The 26,590-nt window shown below is 41.7% G+C and overlaps 1 protein-coding gene across 3 annotated transcripts in view; it reads left to right on the forward strand.

Annotated features, from left to right (window-relative positions):
• Positions 1–26,590, forward strand: part of CRB1 (crumbs cell polarity complex component 1) — a 166,372-nt gene that overhangs the window by 126,275 nt on the left and 13,507 nt on the right. For 2 of the 3 annotated variants that reach the window (XM_084788399.1, XM_084788400.1), the window contains exons 9-11: positions 1,429–2,335; positions 4,333–4,461; positions 7,676–7,802. In XM_084788399.1, coding sequence (XP_084644525.1) covers positions 1,429–2,335; positions 4,333–4,461; positions 7,676–7,802 — 1,163 coding nt within the window. The remainder of the gene's footprint in view (positions 1–1,428; positions 2,336–4,332; positions 4,462–7,675; positions 7,803–26,590) is intronic. The other variant, XM_084788401.1, reaches the window with a different exon arrangement.

Genomic DNA, 26,590 nt, shown 5'->3' on the forward strand with positions numbered 1-26,590 from the left:
TGGAGAGGATGGTCTCCAACCATTGTTTCAGGCCAATTGCTGCTAAAAAGTGAGAAAAAATAGGAACAGGAATTTGACCACTAGATTGAGTAGCACAGAGGCCATTGTGACCTTGACAGGAGCAGTTTCAGTGACATGACAAGGACAAAATCAGAGAAAATGAGACAAGAAAATTAAAATGAGTCTACAAAGTATTAAATTTTTATAACAAGAGAATAGGAATACTACCAAAGGGTCTTGTGGGTTCTTTTTTTTTTTTTAATTTTCAGCAATCACAGCATATTTTTACAACAATGGGGAAAAATAACACAAATGGCAGAGAAATGATGGTGCAAAGAAAAAAATGGCTGCCCATAGAAAAATGGCTAACAATAGTGAAAGTGAATGGAACGCGACACAGGACTCGAAAGCCTGACCTCCAAACAGAATAATAACAGTGTGTCTGTCTGTTTTGCTCCTGAATCAAGGGCTGGCACAGACATTATTAGTCAGGTTGACAGGTTTGGGAGAAAGCAGAGGGGGTGCTTTTATTTCTCCTCTTTTCTCAAGGCTGTCTATAAAGCAGACTATAAAGCAGACATAGGATTAGATATTTTAAAAGATTGAGCAAACTGAATTCATGATATTATAGCTTTTTAATCAATCACAATGCAGTAAGATTGTCAAAATTGCTATATTTGCTGCAGCATGTGAATGTTTTTGTTTGTTTGTTTGTTTGTTTGTTTGTTTCTGAGACAGGGTTTCTCTGTGTAGCCTTGGCTGTCCTGGATCACTTTGTAGGCCAGGCTGGCCTCGAACTCGCACCCATCCGCCTGCCTCTGCCTCCCGAGTGCTAGGATTAAAGGCGTGCGCCACCACACCCAGCTCTGTACCATGTGAGTGTAAATTGCTATCATTTTCTGGTTTTTTCCCAGCCACATGAAGAACTTGGTTATAGGTGGTAAGTTGGACCCTTGGAATGTAACTGGAGTTGTTTGCAGCGTTAGTCAATCCATCATTTGTGAATACTTCTGTTAACCTCATGTTGGGGAACTCAACCAGAAGCCAAGGTCCATTACTAACTAATTGGCATGTCACCAAAGCCAAACTTGTGAGTTCTGTGTATTTAGATGCTTTATGTTTAAAATAGATAGTCACGGCCTGCCTAAATCAAGCCAGTGGAAAACAATAACTGGCATTCCTGAAGATTTTGATGAAAAAGAAAGGTATGGTTGAGTTTTGGTATCACAATAGGCAGGTTTGGCATTCTAGTTTGTTCATTTTTTTAAGTGACCAAATAACTCTGCTTCTGTCAATCTCAAATAATGACATCTGTATTAGACACAACTCGATAGCAACAAGCAGAACACATATCAAGCAACCAATACAGACATCAGTGACATGACACGATGAGTGACGTTAACAGTCTGTTTTGCCTTCCCACCTCAGGTATTGCAAATGCTGTTTTCAGTGAATTAAGAAGAGAAATCTTGTTCAGAAGCAATGGGAATATCACCAGAGAACTCACCAATATCACATTTGGTTTCAGAACACATGATACAAATGTGATGATACTGCACGCAGAAAAAGAACCCGAGTTTCTTAATATTAGCATCCAAGACTCCAGATTACTCTTCCAATTGCAAAGCGGCAACAGCTTTTATACACTGCATCTGATGAGCTTGCAATTGGTGAATGATGGCACATGGCACCAAGTGACTTTTTCCATGGTAGACCCGCTGGCCCAGACCTCCCGTTGGCAAATGGAAATGGACAGGCAGACACCTTCTGTGATCAGTGCAATTGCTACTGGCAGCCTGAACTTTTTGAAGGACAATACAGACATCTATGTGGGTGACCAAGCTATTGACAATACGAAAGGCCTGCGGGGCTGTCTGAGCACAATAGAAATTGGAGGCATATATCTCTCTTACTTTGAAAATCTTCATGGTTTCACTAGCAAGCCCCAGGAAGAGCAGTTTCTCAAAGTTTCTACAAATGCCGCGCTTACTGGCTGCTTGCCATTAAATGCCTGCCACTCCAGCCCCTGTTTGCATGGAGGAAACTGTGAAGAAAGCTACAGCTCTTATCAGTGTGCCTGTCTCTTGGGATGGTCAGGGACACACTGTGAAATCAACATTGATGAGTGCTTTTCTAGCCCCTGTATCCATGGCAACTGCTCGGATGGCGTTGGAGCCTACCACTGCAGGTGTGAGCCTGGGTACGCTGGTGTGAACTGTGAAGTGAATGTAGACCACTGCAAGAGCCATCAGTGTGCCAATGGGGCCACCTGCGTCAGTGGAACTCGCGGCTATTCTTGCCTCTGTTTTGGAAATTTTACAGGGAGGTTTTGCAGGTGAGCACAAAGTCCATGCAGAGCTCAGTCTTTGGGGCTACGCTATGAATTTTCCTTGTCAAACTGGAAATTTCTCCCCCTTAAATATCCGCGTGTGCTAAATCAGGCCGGCTTTGAGCACTTCCACCACAAGTTGATCATGCAAAGATGCAATTATATTGTGAAAGATTTCATGATATTTACTTTGTATAACTTACAGAGTCATAAGACAGCTTAATTAAGAAAATTTAGGGCATACACCAATGCAAAATGTCCTTTATATAACACTCAGCATACCGCAGAAAAAATATGCATTCAATGTGCCCATCTTAAAGAAGTTCACAATTTTTTTCCCAAAGTTGCAATACTGGTCTATTACTCTTGCAACTACCTCACCTTTATGTTATGAAACTAGAGATCAAAGAAAAAAAGAAATTTTTCATCCTAAGTCACATTGCTCCAGTGCCATTACTGTTTTTGCCATTTTTACTGCCTTACATTTGTTAAATAATTGAGTCATTATAGTGAGGTGAGAGGGTTACTATTAACAAACAATAAATTCCTAGACTTGGGAAAGAATACCTGGAGGGCATAGATGGGCAGCCTGTAAACATCACTTTAATTCCGAGACATAGTATCTTGGCAGACATTACATGTAGCCAAGCCTGAGAGAAGCTGTGCTCATCTTCACAGCATCTTTTATTGTTCTGAGTTCCCATGGCAAGGTGCAGTGAGGAGTGCTAAGTGTTCAGGTTACTTCATGGATGCTATTTCCTGTAAGCTAACAGACCCATTTGTCAATGAGTAGCCTGTCTGGCTAAAAGCAAGGAGGCCTAGACAGTGTGCCTGGATAAGAAAACATATATGCCCTAGTGACGCGTACTCTGAAACTTTTTCCTGTCTGATTCATCAAAGCCAAGTTTTAAAGGCAAAATTCTCTTCTAATGAACTCTTCAGACACTGTTTACTAAGGAAGGTGTGTGTAAAGCTGAAGATTTGCACTGCCAGTGACATCTTTTAAAGCTAGCTGACATGCCTGACACTTTGAAAATGTTCTTATGATAGTTTCTTTTTGAAGCAGAATTGAATAGCTCATTTGAAAGAACACACCCTTATACCATCATGCAGATGGGCTTCTCTGTGTTAGCTTCAGTGCATGACAGGACAAATGTGAATTTTCTCTCTACTTCCCAAATATGTATTCTGTATCTGAACACACACACACACGCACACACACACACACACACACACACACACACACACACATGCACACACAAAGGACTTGAGCCAACAATCTTAAAAATCTGCTTTAAGATCAGCCCTTTCAAATCTAGGGATTTTTGTCGGGCAGTGTTTTCTTAGCTTTTAACAATCTGTTCTGCCTTTTACAAGGAGTCCTCAGCATGTTCAGCTGTGCCGCTGTACAAAGAGCCACATGCTGAAATCACACACAGTTACATTGAGTATTGTACACAAACCTCCTGGACAGCGCTTGGCTTACACTGTGCAAAGCCATGAATTATGAGGGAGGGAGCAGGCAAGTCTTGGCAGGGCAACTGTAGTTCAGCTCTGAGAGCCAGCAGAGAAATCACATGAGTGCTTGAGTACCAGAGTGTTCTCTTTGCTTTCCCGGCCTTTATAGAGATGCAATTTTCCTATGGCCTCTGATGATTTATTACAAAAGCAGCTGCAGTTCTAGCTTATAGCGAGCTCCTTCCCAGCCTCAAATTTACTGCCACCCCATGGCATAGATCTTATCTCATGCATGAGAGCTGTGCAGAATAGAAGGCGGATGGCCAGGTTGGCTGCAGTAGGCTCCAGCAGGGGTGGTTTGTTTTTTTTCTTGTGGAAGAACATGGTGCTTGTGCAATGCAGCACAGTCCTGCATTTACGCATCCTCCAGCCTTAAGACTTAATTAGCCTCATGTTAACGGCATACATGGATTTTTTCAAAAATGTTTCTTCTTGAATGAAATGAGCAAGATAAACAGCTGTGGCCATTCCTCTTATCTCTGTAGACACAGCAGATTGCCCTCGACAGTCTGTGGGAATGAGAAGGCAAACCTCACTTGTTACAACGGAGGCAACTGCACGGCACTCCGGGAGGGCTGGGAATGCGTGTGCCGGCCAGGTTTCACCGGAAAGTGGTGAGTTCTGAGCTAAACAGCAGTGGGATTGCTCAGAGTTCATGTTCTCCTCCAACTTTTCATCTCAGTTCCCACAGGAAAAAATCTATGTTGAAATATAGGTCCAGACAGAGTCAAGCAATAAAAAAGAAGAAAAATTACAGTGTGGGTCAAAAGTATAGAATATTTTACCAGCTGAAACTTCAAATAGGAAAATACGATCTTTTAAATATATAATGTTTTCTTATTCTTTTCTATAAGTACTTCTGGGTTCACAGAGTCCTTCCTTCCCTATACTAACTCTAATATATGATTTCAATATGGTTACTTTTGAAGTAAAGTAAAAGCACAACTAAAAGATACCTTACATGTTTAAGTACAACCCTAAGCGTGTTTATCCTGACACTCAAGAAATTATTCCTTTCCTAGAGATTTCCTCCAACTCTTTACCTAGTCAGACTTGGCCACTGGAATAAGACTGTCTGTGACCAGTTGTCGATGCAAGCAAAGTTGTGTATGCATTTGACTGGATGGCTTGTGGCCAAGCAGAAGAGAGGTGCTTTAAGCAGAGCCCCCCAAGATACCTCCATCCTCCAAACAGACACACTCAAGGATTCTATGGATACAGGCATTACATAAACAGAGAAAGCATAACCATTTGTTTAACACTAATTCACACACCTAACAATATCACCCCTGCTTCTTAGAGATCCACAAGCAAGGTTTTGTTGGTTTTGTTTGTGTGCGTGTGAATGAAGGTGAGTGAAGGTTAAGCGACATATTGATGCTGGAATAAATGTATGCAACAACAAAAAGTTGAGCTGCCATCAAAGCTGGTGCTACTCTACTGGGAATGCTGCCATGAGTAAGTGCTTGCTCAGCACAATTGAAGCAAACTACAAAATGTGTTTTTCCGTCTCCTGTAGACTAGAATAAGGTACAGGCAATCGTGTGTGTGTGTGTGTGTGTGTGTGTGTTTGTGTGTGTGTGTGTGTGTGTGTGTACAGGGAAGTAGAGAAGTCATGTCCAATTTCCTGTCTATCACACTATGACATATAGCTATTAACTCAGTTGACCTCCGATTTCATGTCTTCAAAATATTATAAATATAACTTTGTCCTAAATATAGATAACTCTTTACTATCTTTAAATGTTGCTTGCTTCCTCACATAATATTATCTCCCACTAACAGCACAATGAATAGAATCTATCCAATACCTTGACTATTTTTCTTTGCAGTAAATATTTTCATTTCCTGTGATATATATATCAGTTTTAAAATTCATACTTGCCATTTTAATTATTGATTTCGGTGGGGAGGAGTTACTAATTTTCTTTCCAGGAGAGATTCTCACTCAAAAAAAAAAAAAAAAGACTTCACTTATATAAAATTACTTCAAAGAGTGAAATGTGTTTAATATATTCTGATTTTGCAAGCACATTAAACATCATTAATGAGTTCAGGAAAGCCTAATGGCTTTATTTTTACTTTCCATATATTAATTAATTGTTTGTTTTGCTTCAGTTTCGGGGAAGGGGAGGACAGGGTCTTAATTGTAGCCCTGATTTGTCTAGAACTTGCTACATAGGGCAGGCAGGCTGGCTTCAGACTTGCTGTCATCCTTCTGCCTGTCCTGTCTGTCCCATTGCTGGGATTGTGGAAATGAGGTACCATATTCAGCCCTATTATTTTCTAGTAAGAGCTCCTCTGCTGTTTGTCATGCATACGGCAGTATAGACTGTTTTGCTCAAAATAGAGATTGGTAAGGAAATGGAAGAGTGGTAGCGGGAAGGACTGGAAATGTTTAGACGGCCTCCCAAGGCCTAGGGCAGCGGGACTTCCAGTGGCGGATACTGGGGAGCTATTGCGCCTGCATAAGCCTCCGGCTTCATCGTGTCAGTCCAGCGGGTTCAGATGATGGATGGTTGTGAAGGCTGGCCACCCAGGACACAGAATGCTTGGCAAGCTCCTGAGACTTGTCAAAGTTGGCTGGGATCTAATCGGAGCAGCCTCCTCACAGCCCAGAAGCCAGGGCCGTAAAAGGGAAAGAGAGTGCCTCAGCTATGCTCGGTATCCCACGGATAAGGAGCTGTTTTCCTTGGAATGCGCCTCCATTTCCCTTCACACCAGCATCGCAGAGCTCCTCTTGCTCAGCCCTTGCGTGGGAGCCTGGTGAGAGGTCCCTTCGGAAGCTCTACCTTGGGGAAAGTGGAGGCTAAAAAAAACAGTTTGCATCATAAACTGTTCTGCAAAGATCCTGGGGCTAGGATTTCATGAATTTCCTAAAGTAATACAAGTTCCTTCACCACCGTTCTGCCCTGGGGCCTTAGCAGAGTGTTTGTCACTCGGTAGATAAAACCACCGAATTAATTCGTGGGTGACCACAACGAGGACTTCTTGATTACACATAATAGTGTCCCAATAACCTGGAAGAACTGATTTGAAAGTGCTGATAGAAGTGTACTGTTTGGTTTAATCAACCTGATTTGAACATTACACCACTGTATACAAAGTATCACCGTATCACTCACCCCACAAGTGTGTGCCGTTTTTTGTTTTCGTATGTCCTTTAAAAGAAAAATGGAAAAAAATCAAAAGAAAAAATGCTGGTAGGAAAGGAAGTAGACAGTGCCCCAGTACTCCAGCCCTTAGAGTGGATGTGGCTTCTTTCAGAAAAAGTTGTATTTGAAAACAATTACTAGGACATTTACAGCTCGGTGTCGCTACTAGCACATGGATTTATTAGCAAGTTTCTTAGTGACTTGTGCTCATGTTAAAATATTGAATTTCAAAGGAAAATAATTCAGCATCTCCCAGAATTAGCCCAGTCTATCCTGAGGCAGAAACACTCTAGGACCTTCACAAACAACATTTCCTCTGCCCTGTAGATTGCAGGATGGCAGTGCCCATCTAACGAAGCCAGCATCTATAAGGTAGCAAACCCATCTGTGCGCTAAAGGGACCATCGGGGACTCTATACGTTTGCAGTCGTTTTCTTATTCTAATTAACTCAATGTGCGCACCTGTGTCTCTGCCCCTGCGCGAGTAACATCCACAAAACTCAAAAGGTATTAAAGGGCTCATAAGGGATCTCTGCAACTGCCCAGTGCATTTAATTGGGCCGATTTGGTGATGGCTCTATGCCATGCTAGGAAGAGAGACAAACCATCGCTCCTTCTAACAGCCCATAGATTTACGCGATGCCGAACTTCAGCTTGTCCATTCATTTTCAAGGTGCGAAGAGGACATCAACGAGTGTGCCTCTGATCCCTGCCTCCACGGAGGCCTGTGCAGGGACCTGGTCAACAGATTCCAGTGCATCTGTGACGTGGCCTTCGCGGGCGAGCACTGTGAGCTGGATGTAAGCGGCCTTTCCTTTTACGTGTCCCTCTTGCTGTGGCAAAACCTCTTTCAACTCCTGTCCTACCTCGTTCTGCGCATGAACGATGAGCCAGTTGTAGAGTGGGGCGCACAGGAAAATTATTAATACGCGAGCGCTCTCAAGCGCAAACCGTTGATTTGCAAGGAACGCCCTCTCGCAATGTAAGGCTTTGGGGAAGATAAAGGGAAAGTGAAGGAATGGAATCCACGTGCAGCAGTGGTTTTCTTTTTCTTGTCTTTTCTTTTTTTCTTTTTTTGATTTTTTTCTCCTTTATTAATTTATTCTTGTTACATCTCAATGGTTATCCCATCCCTTGTATCCTCCCATTCTTCCCTCCCTCCCATTTTCCCCTTATTCCCCCCTATGACTGTTCCTGAGGGGGATTACCTCCCCCTCTATATGCTCATAGGGTATCAAGTCTCTTCTTGGTAACCTGCTGTCCTTCCTCTGAGTGCCACCAGGAAACTGAGACAGAGGGGAGGGCATTCTAGTGGGACTCTAGATGAGAGAATCATGGGAGAATGGCAAATTAGAAGGATCCAGAGGGTCCTAGAAGCCTACAAGTAGAACATTATGATAGGCAGATTTGGGCCCAGGGGTCCCGCTCAAACTAAGGCACCAGCCAAGGACAATACAGGCGGTAAACCTTAAGCCCCTACCCAGATCTAGCCAATGGACAGAACACTCTCCACAGTAGAGTGGAGAGTGGGATATGACTTTCTCACATACTCTGGTGCCTCCCCTTTGACCATGTCCCCTGGAGGGGGAGACCTGGCAGCAGTGGTTTTCAACCGCCGCAGTGCTGAGATCCTTTAATACGGTTCCTCCTCATGTTGTGGTGACCCCAAGCATAAGCTTATTTTCGATGCTACTTCATAATGTAAATATCTGTGTTTTCTGAGGGTCCTAGGCAATGCCCGTGAAAGGGTCACTTGACCTTCAAAGAGTCGTGACCCACAGGTTGAGGACTGCTGTTCTAGAGGATAGAAAATGCATTCGAGCCTCTTTAAGCACAGCACAAGCAGCTCGGATCTACATAAGATATTTTCCTATTCTATTTTTTTTAATGAAAATAATGTTCTTCATACAGCCAGAAATATCTCATTACACAGTGCCCAGTCCTAAGGCACTGCCATCCTCAACACTTTGATGCTCAAGTTTGTGGGTTTTTTGCTTTTTTTTTTTTAATTGCGATTAGAAAACCTTTTCTCTCCACTCACTTTTGCATGTTTCCGACCTTCCTGTCAACAGTTTACCACTGACACTGTGATTCTAATTTGGTGTGTGTCCTTCCGTTCTCATCAGTTATATGTAACATGAAAATTTGAAAATAGCTATGAAAAATTTTGTAGCCGTGTGTACCTTTCTGCAAAGCTATTGAAATGAACCGTGGACAGGTCTTCTCTACATAAGGAAAATGCAAATTTATCCACAGTAATGTGGGAGAAAGCTGATCTAGGGCCAGCGCTCACATTGCTAGCATGACTTCGGATTTCTCGGGCCATTCTTTTCACCAGAAAACAGTAGCTAGCCTCTTCTCTACTTCTTTCTCTTACTCTTTCCCCTTTTTCATCACAATTAAAAATCTTCTATTAGCTACTCATGCATTTGTAGGGGTTTGATTTTTTTCATCAAGTTTCCTCATTAACTATGCTAAATATTTTTTTGGGGGGGAGTGTTATTCCAAAGGGAGCTTTATTAGTGTTCATTGAAGGGAAAATACTTTGACCATGTGAATGAATTCATGACACCACTGAAATAGCAGTGGCCTGCAGGATGCCTTTCTGAGAATGTCTGTCTTCAGGAGCCTCCCTGTTTTGAAAGCACAAGGGTAACTTCCTTAACATGTTATCGATGCTCACTGAGCCATGATTGTTCTAAGGAAATGTTGTGGAAATGGCCACAGTCAACTAAATATGCCAACCAGACACAAGACAAAACAATGTACCATGAAAGAAAGAAAACCCTGCATTTTTTAAAAATTCCTCGGTAGTTATAAATTGTATGTAGCAGCCCTCGTCCTGTGCAAATTATTTCACACTAGCAGTGATGTTGAGGTCTTTCCTGCATTCTTTTCATCTTCCACACATCTGAATCTTTGTGTCCACACCACTGCTTCGGGTAGCCTCTTGTAAAGCGAAACTGCTGTGGCCAGAAAGCGAAGGAAAGCTTCCGCCCTAATACTTGCACTCCTAAGTATCTTCAGTAAGTAGGTTAGAGTCAGAGACCATATATGGAGTTTCTTGTTCATTCCCTTCCACACAGGCCATTCTGAGTGAGACCTACTCCCTACAGAAGAATATATTTAAGGAGTATTTACCCACAGTATATTTCTCTGTACAGTTCTAATGCTTCTGTTGTCACTGTAACTGTCCATTGCTTTTCTATTTTCCAACTGTTTATTATCATTTGATAGCTTTTTGCTAAATGTTCTCTCTCTATATTCTCCCTGTTTCTCTGTAGTTCAAATGTGTCTATGTGACTAAGGATTTTACTCATTTTCACAGAAAAATAAAGTCTTTTCTTCTGTGTGTTGTTTGTCATTCTCTGGTGGCACGTGTCTTTGTTTACTTAGACTAAGTTACGCAGCAAGAGATCCACAAGCACGTGCACCCACGCACACACATCCACTACCACCACCACCATCAGGAACACATGTGAGCACTGATCTCTAGATTACTATTTCCCCATGTATGTCGTTCCATATAAACACCCCACACCAAGGGCCAGGCTGCATGGTCTTTCTCTGTCAGGTGAGTGGTTCTGTAGCTGACCTTTGAGAACAGACATCACCCTCACTTGTTCTTACTGTTCTTACTGTACTTACATCATCTCTGACAAAACTGGCCTTAGTGTGACCTGATGAAAAGAAAAGATCATCTCACCTTAGGGACGGAAGTTCACACCTCAGTTAGTCATAATTCACACATGTTCTTAGGGTCACATTTCTGTAACAGATTACATTTACTTGGGTAAAGATTCATTTCATTTTGCTGATGTTTCATCTTTAACATCCGTACCACACTGGATTATGATCAGAGTTGACTGTCTTCCTCCTTTGTGAATATGTACATGGTGTGGATTTAGCCACCCTCTCTTTGCTGAAGATAAAAGAAGTAGAGACACCTGGGAAACTTGGATAGGTGCCACATTTTAATTGTAAAGAGAAAATTAAATACAGTTAGTGCTGGTTTGGAAATCTGGGTCAGGATGAGAAGGAGCCAATTTAAGAAATCATTTTTCCCAACTATGCTTTGTCAATTCTACATCAGTTAAAGTCCCTCCCATTCTTACTTTTTTTTTTTTACTAAATTTTGTTGGAAGATCACTAAAATAGAAGTTGCTTACTTAAATACTTCAAAATTAAAGCTCTTGCTGGAGTGGTGTTGTATACAATTTGAATTTAATTTAGGATAGGATTCTCTGTTAACTGCTAGCATCACTTCCAGTACATACTGCTTTATTGCTCTGTGTAACTTTTATTTACTCACAAAAGATTTAATGAATATTTACAATATGTCATTCCTTGGTAATTCCCGGGTAAACAACCATTAATTAGACATGATGCACACCCATATAGAGCCAAAAACAGTAGGTAGGAAAGGCCAATCAACCAAGATTCAGTCAGCACAGGCTTTCCAAAGACCATGCTGAGATTTACAGGTAAGTAGCAGCCTGGTTGTAAAGGAGAGATGGGGCAAACAACACTATTCCAGGCAGAGCAGGCTGTGAGGTTGGACAGCATGGCTGGGAAATGGAGAGCACAGTAAGGTGAAGCTGTGGAGGTAAATGGGAGAGTGCCTAAAAGTCAGGGAAAGACCGCGGCTTTTCATCCTCAGACCACGGAGCAGCCTGTGAAGTGTTTCCATTACACGTATGCTCTCAGGGCTGGAGAGATGGCTCAGTGGTTAAGAGCACACTGCCTGTTCTTCAAGAGATCCTGAGTTCAATTCCCAGCAACCACATGGTGGCTCACAACCATCTATAATGTGATATGATACCCTCTTTAGAAGATAAAGCAACTCATAGACAAAGTTTTAAAAAATAAAATAAAATAAAACACTTATGCTCTCAAAGACTACTTGAACTTCTACATAGAAATGGGTTAAGGACAGACAAGGCTGCACAAATAACCATATAGCTAAGAGTCTACTGCAGTAACGTGGACAAATGAGGGGGAAATTTTGAACTACCATGTGTATTATCATATGCAAAGAAGGGTGTCCATGAACAACATCTGAAGCTGTATGACGTAATCATTTTCTGCAACATAGTGTATGTAATTCTATACTGATGGCTGGTTCAATAGGGTGACAGCTATTTGAAAGATTGGTCCACTGAATAAACGAATGACTATAAAGCTCTGGCGGACAACTACAGATATGTGTCACTATCTCAGACTAGATATCAAGAAATAAATCTGGGATTTATATAATTTGAGATTCATATTGTAGATACACTGAATGCTGTGGTTCTGTGGCTGCCCACATGCAAGCTGTTTGTGATATTTTTCTGTTGCAATATTTTTCTGTTGCTCTGCAGTGTCACTACCTTAAACCAAAAGCATTATAGGCTTGTCACCTGGATCCTATGCTTAGGGTCTCATCCTCTGACCTTTAGTGTATTCCGTGGATTAGAAGTTCGGCGTCTCTCATCTTCTCACAGAGGGAATGGGCCAAAGAAGGAATTCCAGGAGGCAGAGCACTGTGTCTACCTCAAGAATTTACCTGCCATGCCCTCACTAGTCACTAGTCTCCTCATTCTGAGCTACAGTCTACATGTTTCTTTGGGTGGTGACAATCCATTTGTAAAAAAATAAAAATTAAAAATAAATAAAAAAGAATCACTAGTAGTTTTCTATATTTCAGTTAACTTTGCAATTTCTTTATGTTTTGCTTTTTTACAAATCAACTTTTTCTTTTGTCAATGTTGTAGGGTTTTTTTCACTATATTACTATTTTTTATTTTACGTTAGAATAACTATGAACCTGTGTAGTGGTAGCTTGCAGGTTGTTCTAACATTTTAAACTCTTGAATTGTTCATCCACTTATTTTGTTTCTATTGAATTTTACACACAACAAAATTTGCCTTCCTTTGCTTTATCATCATTATTGGTGAACGCAGCTTGTTAGGATTCCCTTAAGCCCTTCCTGGAGTGAGTCTTTTTTATTGCAAGTCATACAAATGTCTTGAACTGGACCCTTTGCTGGGGAACTTGAATTTCATCACTCCAATCTAGCATACTTTCAGGTTTTTTTTTTTTTGGTTTAGATAGTCTTACATCGTGGGGGTGTGAATTTGGCTTCCAAAAGTGATTTGATGGGAACTCTTTATGGCTTGCTGCACATCTGCCTCTCAAGGCTCAGGTCTCAGCCACTTCAGCTAGACAGACGCCCGCCTTCAGCTTCCTGGCATCCAAGTGGCTCTCTCTCTTTACACTCCTAGTTCCTTCTCTTTCTCTGGCGAAGGCTACAGTATCCTTTACACCTTTGTCATTGTGTACTTCTTTTTAGTGACTATGGTATGGCTGTCTAAGCGTATCCCACCCCCAGCAACTCTCAACAATAGTCTTCTCCAGGTCAGGGACTGTCTACCACATCTAAGACAGCGATAAGAGATTTATCACTTTACAACAACACGAGGATCTTGAGAAGTAACATCACCTTCTTTTCTTGATAGTTTGACTCGAGGCTTTTTCTAGAAGGAAGCTTGCCAGCATAGTGTAGCGAGTGAGAACATGAGAAGTCTTTGATTATACAAGAAGAAGTTATTCTTAGAGGTGTAACAATGTCACGGGGCAGTAATTTTGTCAGTTTGTGCTTGTTTATCCTTAGTTTTATTTGTCTTTAGTTGTATAATAGTCCTAAAATCTTGGCTAATTCCTGCACCTGAGTCATGTTGAATTTAGTCTCCACCAGCTAGACATCCTCCTATGCAAGGCAATAGCTGTTCTATTTCCTTGATTTAGCCATCAACTAGCTAAATCTAAGTCCCAATGCTAGGGGCAGTGCTGTGTCTTTGAGGCACGGTGCACATCTCTGCTCATTTTGCCCTGTAGCAGGACAGCTTGCAGTCTGTGTGCATGGGCCCGCTTCATGTTCTATCTGGAAATTTGAGAAGAAGGGATTTTATTTTCAGAATTAGACTCTTGCTCCATAGCTCTCTTCTTTCCAGAATTTTCTCCTTCCATTTCCAGTCTCTGCCATAAAACTCGTTACTTTTGTTCTTTAAGCCTTTAAGTCTGCAATAATTTGCTTCAGTTTTAATGAACTGGGGACCGTATTCAGAAAACAAGCTGAAAATTCTAAACTCATGAAGTCTTCTGCTCTCCCAGCTCAGCTTCCCCGTAGTCCAAGCGCACTGCCATTACTCACCCATTCTCTTGGGGTTGCTCTTTGTCAGTCTACCCACATTGTAGTTGTTCGTGCCCAAAGGTTGGTATAATAGAAAGATATTATTATCATCTGAAGGAGAAACTGCAGTTTTAAGTAGGTCATCTTAATTCTCCTGCTCTCCATGCCAAACCGGTCACCTCTGAGGTACACATTTTCCTTTTAGACATCACATTTAAAGGAAAGCTTTGGACATGTCTAGGACCAAGCAAAGGGCATCTTAGAAAGAATAGGAGGATAAAGGAATATTTTCTCCAAAAAGCACAGGCTGAAGGGAAGCACAAACACCATTTCACGGCTTCTAGTGTTTATCACTACAGTGTGAACAGTGGGCTCGTATCATAGCAAAACAGAGAGAAGAAATAAGGCATAGGACACAGAGACATCACTTGCAGGAAGATTTCAAATCAGCACAAGCAAAAGTGAGCCAACTTTCGGACTCTTCAGCAATTTGTTCCAAATTGATTTGCAACAAAGTGAACCCCTAACCTAGAAATCTTCCAATAGAACCTGTGTCAGGATGCCAGGAGTCTTGAGGAGGGTACCTGTGCACTGACAGGAAGTGCTGCATAGACTTGGTAGGTTCATAAGTACTGGTCATAACCAATTCAGCACAATTAGTGCATTTGCATTGCAAAAAATCTGTGGAGGTTGCGTTGCGTGCTACTTATGATAGCAGGATGATGGGGTTGAATGAGAACAAATTTTTTTACTCAACTAACACTTCAGGGAAAGTGTAGCTTGTCAGGTCAAATAGCTGATCCAAATCCCCTGGCACTTAGGGGAAAAGAGAGGATTGGGGAAAATGCATCAATGAACTTCAGATCATTAACACATTGGATCATGCTATGGTGAAGAAATGTTAAGAACGAGGAATCTCCTTAAGAATGTATTTTTAGGTGCACTGATTTATTATGCTGGTTTCTTTGGAATCGAAACCCATCAGCTCTGTCCCATTTCGCACCCCAAAGGCACCTTTATTCAGAGAAAAAAACGGGCTGAGCTGTGATACTTCATATGCACACAGGAGGCTTTCTGAGCAAGGCTTGAGGTCTGCCTTGCTCTATAATCAATCATTTTTAGGCAGGATCTGCAGTAGAAGCAGGGCATGGGGCCAGGAAAGTATAGAGCCATTGGGACAGTTTATTTGAATGTTCTTTTTTTCCTAAATAGAAACCTGCATATCATCCCTGCCATAAATATGCATCTTAAAGACGAGGAAAATGAGATTTAGAAGGTCGAGCCTCTGGCCTAAGGTTGTACTGCAAACAGATACCATAGCAAGGCTTAGCCTGTGGGAATAGTTGCTACCAAGCCACATGTCTTCCTACTGTGCACCATTGCCAGCAGTTTGTGGGTACTGAATCTAGGGCCTCACACTTGCTAAGCAAGGACTTGCCCACTAAGATATACCCCACAGTCTTTTTTAAAAAGTTTTTTGTTTATTTTGGAAGAGGGTCTCAGTAAGTTTCCCAGACACACCTTGGACTTTCAATTGTTCAATTTGTGGTCCTCCCAACCCTTAAGCATATGGGATCACAGATCTAAACCACTAGCGTCTCTTTGTTGCACAACCTAATAGATTGATTTCTAGGTAGGTTACTCCTATAAACCTGATAATTCACCATTTATTTGTATTAAGTAATGAAGCATAAAAGAAGAAAACATACATAGCCATGGATTTTCTCATTTGGAATTTAGAAAGTCATACACAGGGCTTGCATATAGCAAATTCTAAAAGTGTTCACTTTCCTCCACTAAAACATGCTGTGAAAGTGTAGAAATGAGAGCACGTCTGCTTCAATTTGAAATAACCAATATATACACCTACAGTAAACTATTTCCAGTTTCAGAAAGATTGAATTTATAACTCCTGAATTTTTTCCTCTTACCATCATTCTGAGAGTGGTTTTCTGTCCTTATTTTAAGAAGAGCAAACGGAAGCATAAAGACATTGCATACATTACCCACATTTGTGCAATTAGGGAGCATTATTCTTGGGGTGTAATCAAGCTTTTTCATCTACAAATTCCATGCTCAAGATGGAATCGTGATCTCTGAGCTAAAGCACAGGGAACGGCCCACGGTGCGGTGAGTGAGGCTGCGCAGCAGTGCTCAACCCTTTCCAGGTCAGCACAAAAACTGTGTTTCTGTAGCGTTCGTTGGCAAATTTCGAGAAGACACACGTTTTAAAAACACATATAAAAGAGAGCGCCAAGAAAAACAAACTGAAAGGGACTTGAGGAGTGAAGAGACACATCTAATGGCAAAGTCCGTCTTTATCCTACCTGCTCAAAGGACAAAGCATACTTAGATATTAATGGATGGATTAATCAGATGAAAGTTTTGAAGCCTCAGAATTTGAGGGTGTGGGCATTTGCTGAGACCTCATAAGTACAGCAAGTGGTGGGAAAATCTCCTTCACCTAGTAAGAACAAGCTTGGGGAATATATTAACCCAGGAGAATGAAGCAGAAAATAAAAATAAATGCAGCAAGGACATGGAATCATTTATGAATGACAGAATCATAAATCGTTTCTGAGAGGGTTGAGTTGTGCTTAATTGCAAAGGCTGATGTCAAGGACAATGCCGACTGGCCCACATCCCCAGGCTCTTCTGGCAAACAGAGCCCTGGCCAGTAGCACTGTAGTCTGAGGCCATATGACAATGCCTTGTGCTCTAAATTCGGCCTGCAGAAAGAAACACTCAGAATGGCATTCTCTTCGAATTACAATTTTAAAAAAGCACTGTCACTTATCACAGAGTTTTCACTAATTAGTATTCAGGAGCAAGTAAATACAGCACTGTATGTTTGCACAAAGATGAGGAACGGCCAGCAGGTATGTGACAAGATGCTTAGCATCACTAATCATAAGAAGTGTGTACATCAGTACCACAGTGGGCCATCACCTTATACATGTTAAGTCGGCTATTGCTAATCAAACAAAAGATAACAAGTGCTAGTGAGAATGAAGAGAAACTGAGAATGTAAAACTGTACAGCAACCACAAAGCATTTTTAAAAACATAATTATCATTATTCATTAATTCCTCGTTTATCCCCATCAACAGTCTTCCTTCACAGCTTCAGGCGCTTTTTTTTTTTTTTCAAACCCAATGAATCCACTGAGTGGAACCTGTCTGTGGATTACTGAAGTCAGTCTCTCAGGGCCTGCATCTTTTAAGAAAACTGACTTTTCTTCCTCAAGCAGCCAGTAGCTGCTCTGGTAGGCACGGGACACCATAATCCCCTCCTTTATTCAGTCTGGTATTTTGGAGCCCCTGATTGTGTGCAGGGTTTGTGCATACAGTCTCAGCTGCTATGAGTCTGTGTTTACAACAGCGCTGTCGCATCTGGCAAATACTATTTTTCTGCAGATGTCCACTACATCTGGCTCTTACAGTCTCTCTGCCCCCTCTTCCTCAATCATCCCTTAATCAGCCTTATAGGGAGATGACATAATATAAATGTCCCATTTAGAGCTGGATACTTCACAGTCTTTTATTCGCTACATGTTGACAGACATGAATATCTGGATTAATCAATATCTACTACAAAAGTAAGCTTTTATGGAGATTAAGGAATGCACTAATATACAGGTATACACATAATAGCTTAGGGTAGAGTTTATTGCAATGCCCATTTAGCAGAATAGAAGTATTACTTTCTCCCCAGTGCCTATGACATAGAAAGGTAGAAGTTTGGTGCACAGTTAACAGTACCAGACATGAGTTCACAAGTGAAGATCAAAAGCAACTTGCAGGAGACTGTTTTTTCCTTTCATCATGTGGGTCTCAGAGATTGATACCAAGTGCCTTTACCTGATGTCCATCTGTCCAACCCTACTTTTCTTATTTATCGCTTTGGGAGAACATTTGGCATTGGTTATAATCACTCAAAAATAGAATTCTGATCTCTCAAGCTGGAAACTGATAAGACAGATTAATGTCATGTGTGGTGCTATAGAGTGACCTTTGCTTCTCTTAATTTTAAGTTTCAAAAAGGAGCACAGAATTTATTTTATTATTTGACAGTTTTATACATATATGTATATATACATATATATGTGATGAATTTCAATCATTTTCATGCCCTTTCCCCAGCTCTTAACTCTGCTTTTCTCTCCTGCTGAATCCCTTCTACTTCCCAACAAGGCATCTGCTACCCCCGTGTACTGTTTGAGTGATGACCCACCGAGTGCACCAGAGTTACTTTCATGAGCACAAGTGAGGGGTTATTTACTGGAGTATGAGCAACTTCTCAGCCGGCTCTACCACCTAGGAAAATTATATGCCACCACCACCACCACCCTCAGTAAACAGTGACTTTCAATAGACCCTCAAGGAGCATCAGAGCCCCATCAGCTCCTCCTCAATCCAGGATGAAATGCTGAAGGCCCCAGTCTGGGCAAGCCTTGTTTGTAATGGGTAACTACAGCTGGTCTGGGCCCACGAGCACAACGGTTTTGTCACATATAGCAGATGCCTATTTGCTACACATCTCCCCATCCCATACATTCTTTCCATCCTTTCATCTGTGATGTTCCCTGTACCTTAAAAGGGGAGACACAAATGTCCCTGTTGGGGCTCAGCATTCCCTCATCACTTAGACTCTTACATTTTGACAAGTAATGATCTCTGCATCAATCGCCAATTGCTAAGAGAAGGAGTTTCTCTAATGAAGGTCAAGTGCAGCACTAATCTATGAAAAAGATACGAGTATTCATAAGGCAGCTTCACACAAGCATTTAGAAAAACAGTAATGGTGGCTTTACCCCAGGACCTATAATCACACTAGCCAGACCCTTGACCAGATTTACAGTGCAAGGCATGAATTTCCCTCCTTTAGAGCAGGTCTCAAGTCCAATCAGAAAGAAGTTGGCTATCCCATAATAGTCAGAGCAGGTCTCAAGTCCAATCAGAAAGAAGTTGGCTATCCCATAATAGTCATGGCACTTCTATACCCAAGGACACATTTTGCCTGACTAGAGTTTTGTCTTAGCTCATTCTAAACCCTCATAGCTCTTAGGGTTTAGAATTGGATATGGCATTGATAACTTTTCTCCCCAGCAACCTGCACAGCACTCTCTGATACCATGGACACAGGCCTGCAGTGATGAACTTCCATCATAGCCCCAGCTGATTTGTCTATGTCTCATGAGCAAAGTGTGTAGTGTCTTGGGCCTTAGGGCCTTATCATCAAGTCCTGGTGGGCAAGCAAGAGCAATAGCCATAGCTTGAACATTGTTTTGTGGAGCCTCTGGGGTCCCCCTCATCAACAACACATTGGGAGGCATAAATGATATATAATATGACCTTTAAAAACTTACTTATATTGGTTTTAGGAAGGGAAGCCATGGTTATTAAATCTTGCTTTGATCATTTTTGTAAGAGCAAATTGTATAGGAAATATATATAGTATAAGAATTTAGCATTTTAACAATTATAAATATCAGAAGAACTAACTTGTGGGGCTGGAAAAAAGGCTCGGCAGATAAGAGCCTCACTGCTCCTTCAGAGATGCTAAGGTCAGCTCCAGGGGAGCTGATACTCAGTTTTGGCCTCTGATGACAGCTACACTTGCACACACACACACACACACACACACACACACACACACACACACACACAATCAATCAATCAAAAAGAAAAACAAAATCATTTTAAGAAGATAAGTGATTTAAGATCAGTAATTGTTTTATTATAATCACATAACTTTTATGCTCATAATAACTATTTATGGAATCGATATAAATGAAGGTGATCAGAATCTTCATAAACTTTGAAAGAAGTCTTTACTTAGAAGGTTAATCACTCTATGATATCTTTTCCTCTCAACTGTTAAGTACTGAAGCACAGATTATTTTCAATTGCTTTAATCCATTTAGAATTAACTACAAGTGATATAACAGCCTTATAATTCTGACACCGGAGACTGATGCAGGAGGATCACAAGTTTAAGACCACATTAAACTACAGCACGTTCCAAGTCAGCCCAGCTGCACAGCAAGACTATCCAAAGAGCAGGCAACAAAGAAGAAAAGTAGTAAAAGAAAAAGCACCAAAAGCAAAAAAGGCCTCTTAAAAGACCAACTGTATACGGAGAAGCAATGTGTAGAAGTGCAGCATCGAAAAACACAGAAGAGATTTTTGTACTGAGTTTTGTTCTGATCAATTCTGTAAGAACAAATGGAGCTGTTCTTACAGAGATTGTGTTCAACTTGTCTACTAGGGAAGTCTATTCATGGTTGTTCGACCTTCTAGTTTCATTGCCAGGAATACATGCTACTTCCTTGTCCTTGTACCATTTTTCTTATCCTATTTTCCTAAATTATAAAGGGAAGTTGGAGAGTCTTTATGTCTTTTTCAATTTGACAAAGCCCATACTGGTGCCTGAGAGATGGATAAGAACAATTCTAGTTGATATCTAAAACCTGGAGGAAAATGTATTTTGAAACCAGGGCTGGTGAGATGGCTGGGTGATTAAAATGTTCAGTGTGCAAGCAAGAGATCAGGTGTTTGGATCCCCAGAATCCTCATAAATGCCTGATTGGCTTGGCCACCTGCCTGTGACTCTAGCCTCAGAAGGATAGGGCATCCATGAGCAAACTAGCAAGACTAGACCTACACATTAGCAAGCTCCAAGCTTGGCTGAGAGACGTTGCCTCAAAGAATAAGGCCGTAAACAGCTGAGAAAGATTCTAGTATCAACCTTTGGCCTGAATACTCATACACACACGTGTGCCCACATACATAAGCAGACACACACATACACACACACACACACACACACACACACACACACACACACACTCATGCTCACATATCACACATACACATGTAGAAAAGTAAAAGAATAATCAAACAAAAATATCCCTTTGACTTTTCAATAGCCAACCTCAGATTAGGAATGTAGTAAATACTCATAAATATTAGCTAATTGATAAAAAAAAAAAGTGAGTGCTTTTGTAGTTCAAACGTCAGTTTCTAGCCTTAACATCTCTTTGTGTTCAAATCCCTCACTATTAGTAAATTAAATTGGAAATGATCACAAACAATAAGTGCATAACAGTGATCCGTTTCCCTTACCAGAAAAAGGTAAGGCCTGACCAAGAATAGCTACTGTACTTTGACAGTGCCTTGGGAATAAACGAAGTAACCCTGACTTGCCCATCACAGTGGAATTGCCAGTCGAAATTCAGCTTTACAGAGATCGGGTTGTTCACGTTGAATTGAAATGTCTTACAGATGGGCTCTTTCCAGAACCAACCTTAGAGAAGGCTTAGGCCCATAAAGACAGCGTGTGACATAATCACACAGATACCCAAGCTGCTGTCAGAACTGCCTCTAGCCTAGATCTGACAATACCCTCTACATTTGTAAAAAATAAAAAATTAAAAAAAAAACAAAACATTTCATTATAGCAAAGGATAAGGTCCCTCAAAGTCATGGGGCCTTGGAAAGAAAAAGGTACTTTCTCTACAGAGTAAAATGTGTATGGTTGGAGTATATCCTTTTAATGCACCTGCCGTAAACCAGGGAAAGGCAAGTAGTGCGGCACCTTTGAAAGTGCGTGGTGCCCCTTGCTGTTCATAGAATCCTCGTTTCGTTCTTCTCTGTCTAATGAAGGATAGTTGTCTTCTAACCCTTCCAATGCGGAATTCTTTGCTCAGGTCCTGCATTCTCCATTTGTAGTGTCTGTTCCCCAAGCAGCTTAAAGCCTCCTCTGTGGTGCATTTTACAGAATCAGGGAAGCGTCGGATTTGAAGAGTGTTTATTCTGAGCCATTACATACATTTATTTTATTGTCTACACAAGTCTTAGGAATTAGCTACCCCGATTTACTGATGGGAACCCAAAGTCATGACAAAGTGCTTTCCTTATCCTTACAAATTCACATCAGTCAGTCATGCCTGCAACCAAGTCAGTGTTTGTTGGAGGGATGAGTGGGATGGATGAGGGGAGTGTGGTAGATTGGAGGAAGAAAGTGTAACCTTGATGGGGTAGGAGGGCAGAGAAACCTCCCACAGAGGATGTTCAGTCCAGGACTTAAATAACGAATCAGCATCTCCTTCACAACATTTTTTAAAAAGCACATTTTCCCTTCATATGCATTTCTTGGTTTTGTATGGTTCTCTGTTTTCATAGTGCGAGTTTAAATTGTTTTCCACTGGAAAAATAATTTGCAAATTAAATCCTGTGTCTACTATCAGAGAGAACTCAAAATGCCGGCAGTGCTGGAGGCTCGTTATGTTTATAATGGAGCTCTGCCTTGATGGATGGTTTAGTTCTCTCTATAACTGTGTTTTATTTCTGAGTGTAGTACAGGGAAAGCCTGGGAGACAACTATTAAAGCCACCCACTTCCTCAGGGATCACAGAACAGGCTTTATAGAGCGGAGGGAAGAAAGCTTTACAGCTCAAGGCTGGAATCCCTCTGCAACAGGGCAGAGTGACAAGCCAAGGAAAGGCAAATGGCTATGGGACAAACCCAGAAAAGGCTGGCTGTGCTTATGCTCAGAAAGAGCACCGGAGTCAGTCTCGAGATCTGTAGGCTGTGGCTGCGGCAGCGTTCTGCCTTTGCACCGAGTGTGCGGTTATTTCACAAACCTCGTGGTCAGAAAAGACCCACACAGACGTTTCCAAGTGCTCTCTCCTTTCCCAATCCAGTGGATCTGCAAAGGATGAAGCTGTCCCCTCCCAACCTCCTCACTGCCAACCCATCGTGACTCTGCAGCGCTGCCTTTGTCCTCATTTAAGGCTCCTTGTGGGACTCCCCGAGATTCTGGGCTGCAAGGCAGGAAGTCCGATGTCCTGTCCTTTCAGACGGCCCATGACAATGCTAGGAGCGGCTGAGCCTGTGCCTTCTCTGTTTCCCCTGCAAGCCAAAGAACGAAGCATCTTCCCAAAGTGACCGTCTCACCATTGCCCTTCAGTCTCTGGTAAAGATAATGACACGGGAAGAGCGGAAGGAAGACAGAGAATCAGTGAATACAAGGCACTGTATTCCGCTGTAGTTTCAAGGAAATCACAATCTCTGTTTAGGGGGAAAAATAAGTACAGAACATGCCTTCCCCTGACCATCACATCACTCCCTAATTTGTGTTCCTGAGTCAAGGCATAGCATAAATTCGGAAAAGCCCAACCAATAAGCGTGATAGCATCAGGAGACGTTTTCATAGAGGCTATGGGAATTAAATGAGAGCATGAAATAGGAGAAGGATTTTACAGGACGGAAAATAGGATCACGTTCGAGAGAAGGAAAAGTGTCCTAAGTGAAGAGATAGTGGAAATGTCTCCGTGGAGTGAGGAGCAGGGTGGGTAGGCCTGAGTGCCACAGCGAAGCTGGGAAATAGGAGGCTGTAAACTCAGATCACTTAAGAGTAGAGCTAGATCGTGGCTGTAACTGCTTCTTTAACCATCAGGCCACAGAAAGGAGAATCTTCTCATGGCCCCGTGTTTAGGCCGGTGCCGTGTCGTCCTGTAAATACTCCTTCAGCTTGTGGTTTTTGCTGGCTGCCAATCACTTTCTAATTAGAAAGGATCCCTCTATGCTGGAGAGGTGGCTCATCAGTTAAGAGCACAGTCTGTTCTTGCAGAATGCCTAGGTTTGATTCCTAGCACCCACACGGTGCCTCCTAACCTTCTGTAACTACAGTTCAAGTGATCGGAACCTCCCCCCCCCTTTCTAATTGAATTTTTAAAATGTATTCATTTACATTCCAATCATAGCCCCCTTCCTAGTTTCCTCCCAATACAACCCTTCCTTCCTCTTTCCCCCGTGCCCCCCCTCCCCCTGCCTCGTCCTCAGAGACAGGGAGCTCTTCTCCCCTATCAACTGATATCAGCCTATCAAGTCTCTTCTGCACTGCCTGCATCCTCTTCCCCTGTGGCCTGGTGAGCACCCTGCCCCCACCCCCCAGGGGGAAGTAATCAAGGAGCACTAGAAAATACACAAAGCACAGATATACAAGCAGGCAAAACACTCATATGGATCATATGGATAGATTAGATAGATAGATAGATAGATAGATAGATAGATAGATAGATAGATAGATATTTTAGGGATTCCCCTCTGGTCTGTGCCAGATACTGGGTTACTCACTACTGAGAGACATTACCTAGATTTCTGGAAGAAAGAAAGTCCAAGGTCAAGGCATCAGGAACTTTGATGTCTGGTGACTCATCCTGCCTTCTTGACACCAGACAGTATCTTCCCTTGTGACATCACATTGGGAAAGGGATCTCCATGCAGGCTGCACCAGGAAGCTTAACTGTCTTCCAAAGACCCCACCCTTAGCATAACCTTAGTGTGTGTAGGTTCCCATACATAAGCTTTAATGGGAAATCAACACATACCACAACAGGCCCTTTCCAGGTCAAGTTTTAATTTTGCTAAAGAAAAATTTTTTTCATGGCATAGTTTTGTTACTGAGTCTTGCTTTAAACCTCTTTTTAAAAAAAAGTTTCACTCGACTATTTTGTGAAGTTATTATTCATTAAAGTTTTAGGACACGATGTGTCTATTTTTTCCTCAAAGTACCAAAACCACTTTGGGCGTGAGAAGTTTTAGATATAATCATATTAAGCCTCTCCTCAGAAAAAGAAAATGAGCAAATTTCCTGTATCAAACCACCAAAAAGAGTCTCAGGGGTAATAGACAATGCACTTTTTACTCATCACCCTCAAGACCGCAACAGAGAAACCATGTTTGCTCCTTGAGAAAATGGCCAGGTTGGGTAATGAGCAAAGGGTGGTTTCAGCGGATCTGTTTTCAGAACCTAGAGACCCATAGATTACGAAGCAGAAGCCTGGCTGCTCTAGGAGAGTTAGCCCAGGCACAAAAGACCCCGCTGGCTTCAGAACCAGGGACTAGGGTTCTTTTCGGTGTTTCTCCCTGTAAAGAGATGTGCGTGATGCTTTTTCCCTGACAAGAAGCATCCACTATCTAGTCCCTCTTTTAAGACTAGCCATTGGTTGCTATGTCCTTTTAGTGATACAATGCAAAACCAAGGCTCAAAAACACTTGAGAAATTTTCTCAAGCTCATATAGCACACCTGCTCCTAAATTTGTTTATATTTTCTCCAATATGTAATTCTGGGCTTCTAGTTTATACAATGAAACCTTTAGAGGTTGTTTCAAGTAAAGTGCCCTAGTAGAAAGTTCTAGAAAAGCTGACATTTCTTAAGTGCAAAGTGAGTTTTTAAATATCTTTACTTATGCAAAAACATGTGTACTTCATGAGGCCAACAATGTGAAGAGAACTCTGTGGAAATTTCTGAGAAAACAGCTCCAGAGGCAAGTGAGCAACAAAAATGGGAAAGAGCTTGCAGAGTCTGTTCTATGCCCCAGTGGGATCTGTTATCTATTTAATTTTACCATTAAGTCCTGTGCATGCAAAAGCTAATCACCATTGGCAGTATGTAAATTATCCTAATTTGCAGTTTCTGAAGGTTTAAGGTTGTGTTTGTTTGGCTGCTTTAATTGCTTTGTCACTTAATTACAAATACAAATACTCTCAAATTATAGAAACTAATATTAGGCCCCTTAATTTAAAATTTTATTTTCAGAATTCTAAGTAATGACACTGAATATTGCCCCGACCTTGGGAGATGAGCTCAAGGAATCTATGTAATGGCTTAATGAGTCCCCTGCCTGAGAACAGAAGTGGGGCGTTTGCAGGATTCCACCATGGCTAGGGAGGACAGGCAGCCTCCTTCTCATGGAAAAACTATTCACCTTGAAGCAGAAGCATTCTGAGCTGGGTGGAAAGAGTGTCACATAGGTGCCACTCACGTGTGTAAATTCTGTGAGTGAGACATTGGCCCGTGCCTGGGAGTCAGTGTACACAGTACTGTTGACAATCCAGAGTAGAAAAACGCCACCATAATCTAAACCATTCCTGATTCAAGATTTGCTCATCCCACGATTGCAGGTTTACATCACAGTCAGTCTTGGTTCAGAGGTAGCACCAGGTCAGGTCCTCTACAAAGGTCAGACAAGCCTCCACCTCTACATGAGAAGGGCAGAGAGCTTCCCCAGCATGTCAGGGACTGGTCTTTGTTTACGCTGGGAAGTTCCACTTGGGTTTACAAAGCCAATCTCATTTGTCATTTTGTTTCAAAGCAATTTGAATGACTGCAAAGCCGTGTGAGTGGCATGCCTGCAAAGTGACATGAGCAGAAGGATAAAAAAAAATAGGGTAGTCAGGCATGAACACGCCTACAACCTCGGCATTTAAGAGGTTGAATGTGGAGGGTCGAAAACTCGGGGTCAGCCTGGGTGTTATAAAGAAAATAAAAACTTAAGAATTGTTTCATGCAGCTACATATGAATCTTGAAAATATATCAAGAGTGTTCTGTGATATGAATCGT

This window comes from Acomys minous (genome assembly GCF_964271855.1).
Source record: "Acomys minous genome assembly, chromosome: 1".
Classification (NCBI taxonomy): Eukaryota; Metazoa; Chordata; class Mammalia; order Rodentia; family Muridae; genus Acomys; species Acomys minous.